This window comes from Culex quinquefasciatus, chromosome 1, assembly GCF_015732765.1.
Source record: "Culex quinquefasciatus strain JHB chromosome 1, VPISU_Cqui_1.0_pri_paternal, whole genome shotgun sequence".
Taxonomy (NCBI): domain Eukaryota; kingdom Metazoa; phylum Arthropoda; class Insecta; order Diptera; family Culicidae; genus Culex; species Culex quinquefasciatus.
In genome coordinates, this window is record NC_051861.1 from 72,622,055 (window position 1) to 72,636,007 (window position 13,953).

Here is a 13,953-nt window from a genome sequence, read left to right on the forward strand (position 1 = left end):
AAACTTTTTGTATTTGAGGGTCTTGTTGATGTTCAAGAGAAAGTTAACAGTCAATTAAGAAAAGACACAACTTAAACAAGAAGTCGGAAATTACAAATTCTAGTCACTAATTAAAAAAAAGTACCTAAAATCCGGATCATTCTTGATCTGTGGAGTGCGATTTTTCCAGACTGTAAATGAAACACCGGACAAACAGAACTATTTATTTGGACCTTAACCTAATACATTCCAATAACAAAAAAAAATCATGACGGTGAATAACAAAACGTGTTATAAATAACATAAAATGTTATTGGCCTAGTATTTTCAAATATCAAAAAATGTTATTCCAAAGTAATTATCGTCTGCTCGGGAGGAGCAGTGCGTGGCCGAAGGGTTACGCTGTCCGCTTTGTATGCGGATGATTCTGGGTTCGATTCCCATCTGCTCCAACCTTCCATCGGATGAGGAAGTAAAATATCGGTCCCGGCCATGGTTGTTGTTAGGCCGTTATGTCATTCCAGGTGTAGGAGTCGTCTCCATGCCATAAGTATATACAACACACCAAACCAAGCCTACTCCGGTGCAATCCAAAGGTCGCCAGTCCAAACACTGGGGTGGAAGGTTCCTTGGAGTAGAAAGTAGAGACCCTAAATAGGGAGACTGGTCTAAGTTTGCTAAATCGATCTGGCAACGTATGTTTTGCGCTTGGCAACACTGATAAGTTTTGCTGGGCGTAAAGGCAAATGCTCGTTTGGATACGTCAAACTCGTGTCTGTTTGGGTACGTCAAATTCACTTCGACCAGTCTCCCTATTTAGGATCTCTAGTAGAAAGAGGTTTGGGTGCTCTCCCCATTCAAGCCTTCGGACTCCTAGGTTCGAGCAGAAACTTGCAATAGAGACCACAAAAGACCCGTCTGCTCGGGATGCTGCTAGCTATGATCGATTGGATGGGATGGCTTGAATAATTTAAGTCATTTGAGAGGTAGTCTGGGGCTGTTTAAAAATCAAGCTTCTTCATCTAACACAGTTTTTGTTCTTGTTTCAGAATCAAGTATTTAACATATTTTTCATTTCATCACTCTCGACAACAAACACAAATATCACAAAAGTAAAACTAATCATAAAACTCTGTGTTCTATCTTATGACAACGGCCACTACTTTTCGAGACAATCCAATTCAAAACCTGTAACAAACCGCACCGCTCCATATTTTTTTAAGTTGGCTTAGCGCCAAAAACAAATATTTTGATGATTAGGCAATAAGGTACAGTCTAGATTCAATTGTCCGAAGGCCTCAGAAAAATTTCACTTCGGACAATCGAATCACGAAAACAAATTGTTGATGGTCTCTAAAAAGGCTTTGAATTTTTAAATCCAAGATGGCGGCCAAAATAGCGGTGATAACATATTGAAAAAAAGCAAAAAGGCAATCAAATATTGAAATTTGACTAAAATGGTGTAACCTATGGTATTTGCATCCCAAGATTAGTGCGATCGTTTATTCAGCGTCACGTTACGGAGGGAGCACTTAAGAAGGCTTGCGGCTGTCCAGCCCCTACGAACGCTACCAATGCTGCACCGCTAGTTGCACTAGCCACCGCCAGGAGTGCACGAGATCATCGCAAACGCCCGCCTTGGGTAGCGGTGATGATCAGGACGATGGGACGATGGAGTCCAGAAAAAGGAGGTTGAGAATCGCTGGGAAAACCATTGCAACGGACACTTTGCCTGGTATTTGGAAGAGGACGGTCGATACACGTGAAAATCGCCGTTCCGTGCGTGAAATTTTGTGGAAGATCCGGTAGACGCCACCCCGGAGGAAAGCCGTCCGACGATCTGGAGATCCGGACGCAAGCAGGAGGAGCCTGCGTTGATTTGTAGACCTCCAGGTATTTACCGTTGCTTTTCCCTGATCTATCGCCGTCTGATCTCCCTCCACCATCCCTAATTTCCGTCCCCGTTGAGCCCACAGAACCCCTCGGTGTTCGTACGCTTCGTGTACATGCCGGTACAGACGCATCTGTCCGCCGTAAACACCAGCGGTATTCCCGCGTGGTACCCAGTTCTGCCGAGCACGATCGTCCGCGAAACCGTTCCGTTTTTTGAACCGCCCTCGCGATGCCGCCATTTTGGTCTGCGGAGAAGACGCCAGCCGTTACACCAACCGACGCCGGAAACCAGGCAGACCAGGTGGATTCGTCCGCCGTAGTCCCAGAGTCCGTCAACACACTCGCCGGGAGCGTCGAGGCAGGTGGCGCAGAAGAGGGTCGAGTACGAGAGCAGCAGCTGACCGCCCAAAGCAGGTAAGCCGACCAAGTACGAGAGAACGCGCAGCTTTGGTCTGTCGAATAAAACACGAGTTTCCGGAATAAAATGGGTTTGTTTTGTCCTTAGGTCTAATTGAGTGTTTCCCTTATCGATTTCGGATTAACATGCCGACCCTGAGGCAATTAGGGGGTCTCATTAATGCTGGAGTATCCCTCCATAGTTTATAATGGGGTTACAAAATTCGAATTTAATGTTAAAAGTAAGAAAATAAAAAAATATGAAACAGTTTTTTTTAATTCAATCCGAAGTCCCGTATAAACCTTCGGATAATCGATGCTTCAGATAATCGAGTCTGGACTGTATTGTATTGTAAACAACTTGCAACATGGCACTTGGTTTATAATCTATTGAATAAAATAATGCATAAAAAATTATTTCCACACATCTTCATAGGTCATCTCTGCAAAATTATTTAAAAAAATCAAATTTAATCACGTAAAATCATCAATTTCTCCCATGGAAGATTTTAAAGGCTTCTTTGAATATGTTCATAAGCCGATGAAGAATTGATTTTCATAAATTTCCTCTTCCCACTCGAAATATGATCTAATTCTACCCATTTGGGGATTCCCCACCGGTGAGAAACACTGATTTATAACCACTTATTTCCGGGCAAACGGCAGTTTATCAATCAACATACACTTTGTTATCGTTATCTATTTCTCCACCACTTTTTTTTATTTTTTTACTCAACTTTACAGTATAGTTTAATTCTTTGGAAAATCTTCAAGTTCAACCTAGAATGGCCAATATTCACATGATGTCACCATGATTAGCATTTCGAAACTTGTTTGGTCTCAAGGTTACAGAATGACGATAATCTGTTGTTTTTTCGTGGTTTTTATTGCGTTCTCGTGAGTAATTAATTTCTTTGCCGGTGCATCATCAAAATATTTGGTTTGTGTAATGTTTTTCAATCACTTTTCAAACAATAGACAGCTCAACAATCGGTGAAAGATTCCATTCGCCAATCTAAACTCTCACTTAGGAGAACAGTATTGTTCGCTGGTTGTTAACCAGGTCCGTAAGCACCACCATAAAGTGTTTATTTGATGTTTTTATAGTTGCTTTATAGTACAGCGCATGAAGTTCTCGCCAAAACGTGGCAATAAAGCAAGATAAAACAATTGCCAACGGTCGATGATGGAGCTGAACGTTTGCGCGCCAGAATCAGTTAGTAAGCGTTAAGCGCCCCGGCCAATCAGACCTAAACGATACCCTTTTATTCTCTCTCGTGAATACAATTTTGTTCACCTATTCACCTGGAGGAACAACAAAACAGTTGCTGAATGAGAGGTCTCTCCAGTCAGGTGTAAACAGTTCTAAGGTGCGCACGCGTTCGATCGGAAGTTTCAAGTCTCGCGCGCTCAACTTAGCTCAGCTCCTAAAGTGGATTAAGCAGTGAATCGGTGAAATAAGGTAGATCGTACCCGGTTTAGAATGCGCGCTAGCTTCCTATAATGCGATCGTTCGACGCTGATGGTTCTCTTCGATTCTGTTTGAGTTAAATTGGGCTCGGCGTGTACTGGAACTAATCGCGTGGAAACCAGAACAAGAAAGTGAAAGTTGTGGGCTGCAGCATTCTAGTTTACTGGCGCAAAAGAAAAAAAACGGGATTGGATTAAGATTGCTGGAAGAGTGATTGTAAGATGGAATTCACAACCAATTATGGTGGAGTTGTTTCTATCTAAGATGAAGATGATTTCATCAGTTGAAATGCGGAAAAAGTATTTGAAGCTATTGTATCAAAAGTACATATGAAACGAAAACAACTGTGTAAATAATGTGGATGACGGATTTAAGTTGCAAAGGAAACCTGATGAAAATTAAAAAAAAATAATACTATTCATTCTTTAAAGTTTTCAAAGAATTGTTTTCTTAATATAGTTATAAATTAATATCATTGAAGGTGATCAAGCGTGCATATAAGTAATTGTTTAATTGATAATTAATAATTACCATGAGAGGGTTTGATTTTGAAAGTTTTTCAAATGACTCAAAATCTTATCAACGGAATTTATTTTGTATGGAGTAACATCATGTAACATATCGATATTTACCTCTGTGCTTTCTTATGCTAACTAGATAGGAATTCCAGCAAGCTTAGAATAAGAGAGCACAGAGGCATCGATATGTGTAATATTTTTCAAAAGTCCTACAAACTACATTTATCATGTATCCCTCAAAGGGTTCGGGAACTTCAAGGAATTCAACCTACACGGAAATACATTGAACATGATTTGGTCATCTTGCCTGCTTATTCTTAAATTGTCCATTTCCAACCTTCACAGTTAACCTTCCGATGTTTAGTCGTGAACGCTGTAATACAGCATTGTAATTGTGCCAAATTCATCTCTTCAATCCCTTTTACGATGCCAAATGTCTCCCGCATAGCTTTTGTGCATAGCAGTAGAATAAAAAAATAAGCAAACGACTTCGATCATCAGGAAAAGATCAATCGACAAAGTGTTTAGTGATCTAATAGCCATGCTTGCTGCTGTTGCAAACTGATGACTCGAAGCACGATCTCGATCAAAACGGACGGCGATGTGCTTCCATGTGATTTTCCAGCTATTTGCGATGCCACCGCTGATGGGTAGCGCACTCTATTATTTTGTACTTACTAATTAATGCACAATTCAAGTCATTTTTAGCAGCATGAGTCGCGCGTGCCGTTTATCTTGTTCAGCACAGTAAGAACCTGTATTAATGATTTGATAAAATATAAATTTAAGGTGCAATTCTAACGTTTAGTGCTTTCAAATTTTTGAAAATCATAATAGTTTTACTGCGAAATTATTACTGTGTTGATTACTAATAGCTAATTTAAAACTTTTTACTGCTTTAATGTCTTATTCTATGTGTGTGGGGCGACTTTATCAATTTTATTCACATTTTTGAGCAAAATTGTTCTGTAAACCACGAACTATAAGGTTCTAATCAGGTTCTTGAAAAATCTGAAAATCGTTAAGGCTTCCAAAAACGCAAAAGCCAAATGGCTTCGATTCAAATCCCAAATAAAAATGATTTGACTTTGATGCCGATTTGATTTAGCTTTGGATGCCAAATTTGAAATCAATCGGACTCATATTTATACACGGGATTTTTTCTGCAAATGGGAACCCCGCCTAAGAACGTGCGTGCGTACTCTAAGGATGACACTATTCTCTTTATTCAGAAATTCATAAGAAGTTTGAGAACTCCCCAAGCTTGATTGTACAAGAGTATGAGTCACTTTGCTTAAACATGATTAATGTTTTCTTGTTGGAGAACGAATATTGCCAAACTTCATTTTCATGGGCACCCTAAAATCGTTGTTTTTTTTTCAGAAAATTCAGTATGTCGAATAAATTCCAAAACTTTGCGGCTTAATTTTTTAATCCGATATTACATTTAAGCAATGTCAGAAAAATTAAATCCAGCACCAAGTAATGTGAAAAGCGTCTAATCCCTTTTTCATCGTAACAACGCAAACAATAACAGTTGCAGAACAGGTTTTGGCGCACGTTCTATATCTACTCAAATGCTGGTTTCATCTGGCTTTTTTCAAACAAACTAACGCTGAAATGGAGATAAATGTGACTATTTATCTCGCACGTGGCCTGTACCACTCAGCTCTTGACTTTATGAGACATCTAATTAAATAGTAGTGAAAACTTGTGGTTGCCTGTGGATAGAAGTTGCTACACAAAATTGTTACAAAACTGGTTTCAATTACATAAATTTTTTTCAAACTTATGGCAAGAGCTTTTATCAAAATAAATTGATCTGAAAAATCATAATAATACTTACTAAGCCTCTTTGATCTCAAATCAAGTACTATAAAGTGCGACAATAAATCCATAATTTCCCGCAATATATTTTCATTACCATTGATTATTGGATCAATCATCAGCTGGGCCCACGCGTTGATGGATGATCTTGAGACCAATCAGTGCCTCAAGATACTCAATTGAAATCTTGTAGCGGAAGTGTTCAGTCTGCGACAAGTACTCCACTTAAGTCGTCCACCGCCAAGCCATCAATACGTCTGAGATAAGCGCTCCTAATCGCGGTTCAGTTCTTGTAAATGCTCTCATAAAAAGCGTTATCACAAAACAATTATCGCTCTTGTTGATCGCGTGCCATTCAAGTGTTTTGACGCATATTATTTTTCTGATTCGTTTCTTCCCTTTAGGCCAACCGACCAGGATGCGGCGGGAAAAGTTGATTTTGTTTGTGAAGACCAACCTACTGACACTTCTCACAATCACCGGAGTGGTGGTGGGAATTGTCCTCGGAATCGGACTGCGTGAAGTTCCCAACGAGGGTGAAAAATGGGCCTCCCGGGATGTTATGTACATCAACTTCATCGGAGATCTATTTCTTCGCATGCTGAAGGCACTGATCCTGCCGTTGATCGTCACGTCGTTGATCGCAGCCGTTGGATCGCTCGATTTGTCACTGTCCGGAAAGATTGGAGGTCGTGCAGTTCTGTACTACATTGTGACTACCGTGATGGCAGTCATCCTGGGCATCATCCTGGTTGTAACTATTCAACCTGGAAAGGAGCTGAAGAATCAACCAGTAATCAAAGCAAAGGAGAAATGAGAAATGTTACCACAACAGACACCTTGCTCGATTTGGTCCGCAACATGTTCCCGCCAAATCTAGTTCAAGCGTGTCTTCAGCAGTACCAAACCGTGCTGACTCCTCCGAAGGATAACCCAGCGTCAACGGATCTGGACGCGTGGTCCGTTGGGGAAAGTTTACGGACGGAATGAACATCATCGGGCTGGTGGTGGCGTCGATCGTATTCGGAATCGCACTCAGTGCACTCAAGGAAGAGTCCCAGTTGGTACTCAAGTTTTCCAGCAGCTCTCGCACACCGTAATGAAGGTCACCGGATGGGTGATTTGGTAAGAAAATTTACTTTAATCATACAATACTCAATACTCAATGATTCAAGAAGGGATTTCAATAAAAAATAAAAAAAATGATCCTCAATATTGCGGGCCATTTGATTTCAAATTTGAAGAGATGGAATTTGTCTTGTTAGTTTCTTTCAAATTTTTGATTTATTTTTTAATTATACTCAGCAGCGACGTACTACCCGAACTATTCAGGCCTTCAAATACCAATCGATTCTACGGCCAATTTTCTTGAAAATGAGTCCTAGCTCGACTTTTACGGCTTGTGGTTCCAGAGATATCGGAGTTTAGAAACTGAGGTTATAAACACTTTTTTTGCGAAGAAGACGAAACTTTGGAGTGGTGTTTAAAAGGAGAGGGTGGTACAATATTGTCGAAATTCGAGATTGCTGCTTGTTTTGATGGTCTCAACGGGCCCATCAAATTTGAGCATGATCACAAAATGTTAATTTTGAGTGCTGTATACGTTTGAGGTGGAATTATTAGGAGGATCCCCCTTCATCTTGTTTTCGTTCAAGTTTCTTCATCATCCAAACTATGGATTTTCGGTTGGATACAGAAATTTCAGATTAAACCTGTACGATTGCTTTCAAAATACAGTCTAGACTTGGTTATCCGAAGCCTCGATTATCAAAAGTTTCGATTATCCGAAGTTTGATTATCCGAATGTTTTCATGGGACTTTGGATAATCAAATCATGACAAAAAAATGTTTTCGTTTTTTTTAAATGTTATCATTGCCGTTTTAACCACCTTTATGGACTTAACAAGTTTTAATCACTTTAAAGTAGTTTATGGGATATACTTAAGCTCGACCTCAAAAAAATAAAACAACAACAATAATTAGAAGATTCGGTTATCCGAAGTAAAATTTAGTTAAAACTGTGTGAACTGATTTCATTTTTTTTTTTGCTCTGCAGTAAGCCTGAGTAAATTCAACACAGCTTTTTAAAACTTTTTTTTTTTACTCACACGCTGACGATCAAATTTTCCTACTATGCCCTACGAACGTGTGTTCTAATATTCTTTAAATTGTCACAATTTGTATATGTAGTGATACATAACTTCGACTAATCATTATGATTGAGAACCTGTAACTTTACTGCACTAAATTATTCAAATTAGATGTCCAACCATCAAATCCTCAAATTGACAAGTTTTAACGTTAAACCATTACAGGCTCTCTCCAATTGGAGTTCTCTTCCTCATCACAGCCAAGCTGCTTGAGATGGACGACATCGGGGAGGTATTTAACAAGCTTGGGCTCTACTTTGCTGTCGTTGCCGGAGGCATAGTTTTCCACGGGTTCGTGATCCTGCCACTGCTGTTCTTCCTGTTCACCCGCAGGAATCCGGTACGATTCGTGGGAAATATGGGACAAGCGATTGCGACAGCATTTGGAACATCATCCAGTTCGGCCACGCTACCGGTAACGATGCAATGTTTGGAGGAGAAGAATCACGTGGATCCTCGGGTGTCACGTTTCGTGCTACCGATTGGAGCCACAATCAATATGGATGGAACGGCATTATACGAGGCTGTGGCCGCAATTTTCATCGCACAATTAAGAGGTCTGCTCATTTTAACAAATTATTTTTAAAGCTTACTTTATAATATTCGTACCTTTCAGAACTTCCCCTCACATTTGGAAACATTGTTGCCATCAGCATAACGGCCACGGCGGCCAGTATTGGTGCCGCAGGAATTCCTCAAGCTGGATTAGTTACTTTGGTAATGGTCCTTGATACCGTTGGCTTACCAGCAGAGGATGTTTCTCTAATCATCGCTGTTGATTGGTTGCTGTAAGTCTAAAATCATTTAACCAAATGCTGTCGATACTAACATTCCCCTTTGCTTTCAGTGACCGGTTCCGCACGGTGGTCAACGTGCTGGGAGACAGTTTCGGTGCTGCCATCGTGGAGCATTTCAGCAAGAAAGAGCTGGCGGCTTTACCACCTCCAAGTGAAACCAATGGAAAGATTCACAGGAATTCCACGGGGTACAGCGCCGAGACGGTCGTGATTGAAGAGAGGCTATAACTTACTCAAAGTACAATTAAAAAATAAGCTCGTATCAGATGAAAAGTATTCACAGACTACTTAAGTTGCAGATATTTTGCACAGAGATTAATTTTACAACATTTTAGGTAAATTTCTAACCATATATCTTTACTGTACTCACAATGTATCGTCGTTTGTTTCTGAAGCTAGGACTTGGCAGTACAGCTGGAAGCGAAGATATTCTAAGAATATATATTAAAAGAATTTAGAATTTGTGTATTAAACTGTGTAAAACACATGCGAAAAATCAAGCATTCTATTAATGATATCACTTCACTAGGCCGTTGCAAATATTTCTTAAAGTGTATGTCGTCCAAATGTTGAAACATAGGCTTGTAATTTAATTTTTAATATTTGTTTATTTTTTGCCCCCCTTCAGAGCAGTGGTCGGAAACGCAAAATTAGCAGGAATTATTTATTTCCGCTTCAGGGATGCATATGCGAGCTTCGGTGCCTAAGAAGCATTTGTTAGGGTGGTCCAACAATTTCTAATATTTTCAAAAACTATCTTCGCTTCTAGATGAGATAGAGGTATACTGTCTTCGGCAGTATTGTATTACTAACCATTTCAAACAACTTTGTCGAAAACACCAAATCTCTATCTCTAAATCTGATCATTCTACAGCATTTTATATGAAAAGCAGTAGGGTGTCTAATCAAAAAAGTGTTTTTATTGCGTATCTTTCCTGTATTATTTTTGGCAATTTTTTGTCTTGGGGACATATTTAGACCTAAAAATACGCGTCTTTTCAAATGTCAACGAAGTCGCTAGGTCATTTCGGTAAAAAGTTACAGCGTTTTTAATGTTTTTAATAGGCCTTTTGCAAATGTTTGTATCTTTTCGAGGGGAAAACAAAAAATACGCTCCGCGGTTTATGTGGAAGCTTAAAACTTCTTCTTTAATATGAATATAACATCTCAAAAGGGGTTTTCTTAAGCCCAAGTTACAGCGATTTAAAAATGGTCATTTTATGAGATTTTGTATGATGCTCTATGAGAAAATTTACATGACTGACGCATAACTCAGCAGGTAAAATTGGTTTTGTGGACAAACGTGTTCGAACCTGGTTTTTATGGCAACTAGGGTGGTCTTAGATGATCTAGGGTGTTTCATATTCGTTCAAGTATTTTTTTTGAAATTATAATATTTATAAATAAAATTGTCCGAAAGCAGAGCATAAAATAATGCTTAATGCTACCGTCAGTGGGGTGAGATTGGGTCAAAGTGATTTTTACGGATTTTACCATTTCTCAGGTTCTTGAGTCCCTGAACCTCCCTGAGGGAGATCGAAGTAAACCATGCGCGTGTGCGGTTCAAATTTTTTCGCTGTTATTTTGGTTCTTAAATTTTTCGTCCAAAAAATAAAATAAATATTTAATTTTGCCCTTTCCTGGCAATATTCGGTGGAAAACTTGCAGGTCAAGGACAAGCAGTTCAGCAGTGGTATCCAGCAGAGCAGTTGGAACACAACCTGGATTTCAAAAAGAAGTTTGGTGTCAAAACGGCCAAATAACGTAGAGCTCGCCCTTGTTGAAGATATCGGAGCTGCTTTCCGGATTCCAACGAGAAGAATCATCATAGTCAAGATCAAGATCAGTCAAAATTTTTCAGCAGCAGCAAATTCATCCGGTACACTTTCATGGACAACGGAGGTGTCCATCGGCAACGTCACCAATCCCAGCTGAAAGTTGTGGTCGGCTGTTTTAAGTCGAAGGGAGTTCATCCGTTCGCAAGTTTCTCAAATCGGAAAACTCCTGTAACTCAAATGAAGCTGGTCTTGAAGATTACATTATTTGGTGAGCCCGTTCCTTGTCTAAAACAAAAACTCTCTCACTTATACTCTAACATTCACTCAAACCACTTAGACATCCACGCCAACCTTATTATATACGCGGTAGGGTGTTCCCTTAGTCGTTCGCTGTGAGTTGTGGATTGCCTGCTTCTCTTAATTTCTCGTCGCTCCATACCCTCAGTGACGTAATGGGAGCAAGGGCGTCTATGCAAAGTGTCCCTACACCCGCTACAAATTTCCGGCGCTTGGGGAGGAAAGCGGGAATCCATTTTGATCTATGCGCCGGTATTTGTAGCACTAAAATTCGTGCAAAAAAACTTATGCACGTGGGTGTACAGATTACGGAGTAAAAGATGATCGAATTGTTCACCTAGCGCTCACATGTGTTTCGGGACCAAGTTGCCTGCGGATATGGGGATCATACATACACACATACATACATTTTACCATTTCTCAGGTTCTTTTCAGTGAAACTAAATTCTGTTAAAAGGGTTGTGTAGGGGACATCTTAAGATGATGATCTCGTTCCTAGAACAAATCCTGTCATTTTGGCAGCTGTTTAAAGTTGAGGTACGTTTTTGGCCAAAAATGACCTCTCGAAAAAAGAACTTATTAATATTTTTGTTGGAATTGGTCGAAAAGTACATCTGATGACTTGTTTTACCATATCTTTGTATTAGAGTATCATTTTAGTTTCATTTGTCTCAATGTTACCCCCTCTAAGGGGTGAGCTTGGGTAAATTTTCAAACGATTGTCATTTAAGGTTTTTAGGTTTAAGGTTTATAAAATTCACCATATTTTGAGAAAATGTTAGTAAACTATGTAAGAACAATTTTACGTTAAAAGTTCGATGTTATTTAAATTGTTTTTGTAATTAAGAAATTACGAGAGGTGTATCGTTTTTTGACCCATAGTCACCCCCACTGACGGTATTTATCTAAACGTAAGCAAAACGTATTGATAGGTAGTTGACAATCTACCAAAAGATAAATGATTACGTGAGCAAAAATGCGCTGCAGAATTTAATTTACTTCAACCTCTCCTTGCCCTTTTGACGAAATTACACTAGTTTTAAGCTTTATGAGCAGTTCTCTAGGATTTCGGTCATTCGATTTTTTTTGTATTTTTTAATCCGACTGAAACTTTTTTGGTGCCTTCGGTATGCCCAAAGAAGCCATTTTGCATCATTAGTTTGTCCATATAATTTTCCATACAAATTCGGCAGCTGTCCATACAAAAATGATGTATGAAAATTCAAAAATCTGTATCTTTTGAAGGAATTTTTTGATCGATTTGGTGTCTTCGGCAAAGTTGTAGGTATGGATACGGACTACACTGGAAAAAATAATACACGGTAAAAAAAATTTAGTGATTTTTTTATTTAACTTTTTATCACTAAAACTTGATTTACAAAAAAACACTATTTTTAATTTTTTTTATTTTTTGATATGTTTTAGAAGGCATAAAATGCCAACTTTTCAGAAATTTCAGGTTGTGCAAAAATCACTGACCGAGTTATGAATTTTTAATCAATACTGATTTTTCAAAAATCGAAATTTTGGTCGTAAAATTTTTTTTTTCGATTTAAAATCAAATTTGCAATCAAAAAAAACTTTTTGAAATTTTGATAAAGTGCACCGTTTTCAAGTTATAGCCATATTTAAGTGACTTTTTGAAAATAGTCGCAGTTTTCATTTTTAAATTAGTGCACATGTTTGCCCAGTTTTGAAAAAATATTTTTGAAAAGCTGAGAAAATTCTCTATATTTTGCTTATTTGGACTTTGTTGATACGACCTTTAGTTGCTGAGATATTGCAATGCAAAGGTTTAAAAACAGGAAAATTGATGTTTTCTAAGTTTCACCCAAACAACCCACCATTTTCTATCGTCAATATCTCAGCAACTAATGGTCCGATTTTCAATGTTAATATATGAAACATTTGTGAAATTTTCCGATCTCTTCGAAAAAATATTTTGGAATTTTCAAATCAAGACTAACATTTCACAAAGGCCAAACATTCAATATTACGCCCTTTTAAAATGTTTGTCTTGATTTGAAAATTCCAAAATATTTTTTCGAAAAGATCGGAAAATTTCACAATTGTTTCATATATTAACATTGAAAATCGGACCATTAGTTGCTGAGATATTGACGATAGAAAATGGTGGGTTGTTTGGGTGAAACTTAGAAAACATCAATTTTCCTGTTTTTAAACCTTTGCATTGCAATATCTCAGCAACTAAAGGTCGTATCAACATAGTCCGAATAAGCAAAATATAGAGAATTTTCTCAGCTTTTCAAAAATATTTTTTTCAAAACTGGGCAAACATGTGCACTAATTTAAAAAAATGAAAAACTGCGACTATTTTCAAAAAGTCACTTAAATATGGCTATAACTTGAAAACGGTGCACTTTATCAAAATTTTAGTAAAGTACTTTTTGATTGCAAATTTGATTTTACATCGAAAAATGAAGTTGAAAAATTTTACGACCAAAATTTCGATTTTTGAAAAATCAGTATTGATTAAAAATTCATAACTCGGTCAGTGATTTTTGCACAACCTGGAAATTTCTGAAAAGTTGGCATTTTATGTCTTCTAAAACATATCAAAAATAAAAAAATTAAAAATAGTGTTTTTGTAAATCAAGTTTTAGTGATAAAAGTTAAATAAAAAATCACCAAATTTTTTTACCGTGTATTATTTTTCCAGTGTAGTCCGTATCCATACCTACAACTTTGCCGAAGACACCAAATCGATCAAAAATTCCTTCAAAAGATACAGATTTTTGAATTTTCATACATCATTTTTGTATGGACAGCTGCCGAATTTGTATGGAAAATTATATGGACAAACTAATGATGCAAAATGGCTTCTGG

The 13,953-nt window shown here is 38.1% G+C and overlaps 1 protein-coding gene across 1 annotated transcript; it reads left to right on the plus strand.

Moving 5' to 3' along the window:
• Positions 1–3,480: 3,480 nt before the first annotated feature.
• On the plus strand, positions 3,481–9,527 carry LOC6031433 (excitatory amino acid transporter 3). Its single transcript, XM_001842186.2, is given in 8 exon segments — positions 3,481–3,730; positions 6,489–6,896; positions 6,899–7,048; positions 7,051–7,152; positions 7,155–7,209; positions 8,400–8,791; positions 8,851–9,022; positions 9,082–9,527. Coding segments are annotated over 7 exon segments (1,443 nt in total). The 5' UTR covers positions 3,481–3,730; positions 6,489–6,502; the 3' UTR covers positions 9,260–9,527.
• Positions 9,528–13,953: the final 4,426 nt, after the last annotated feature.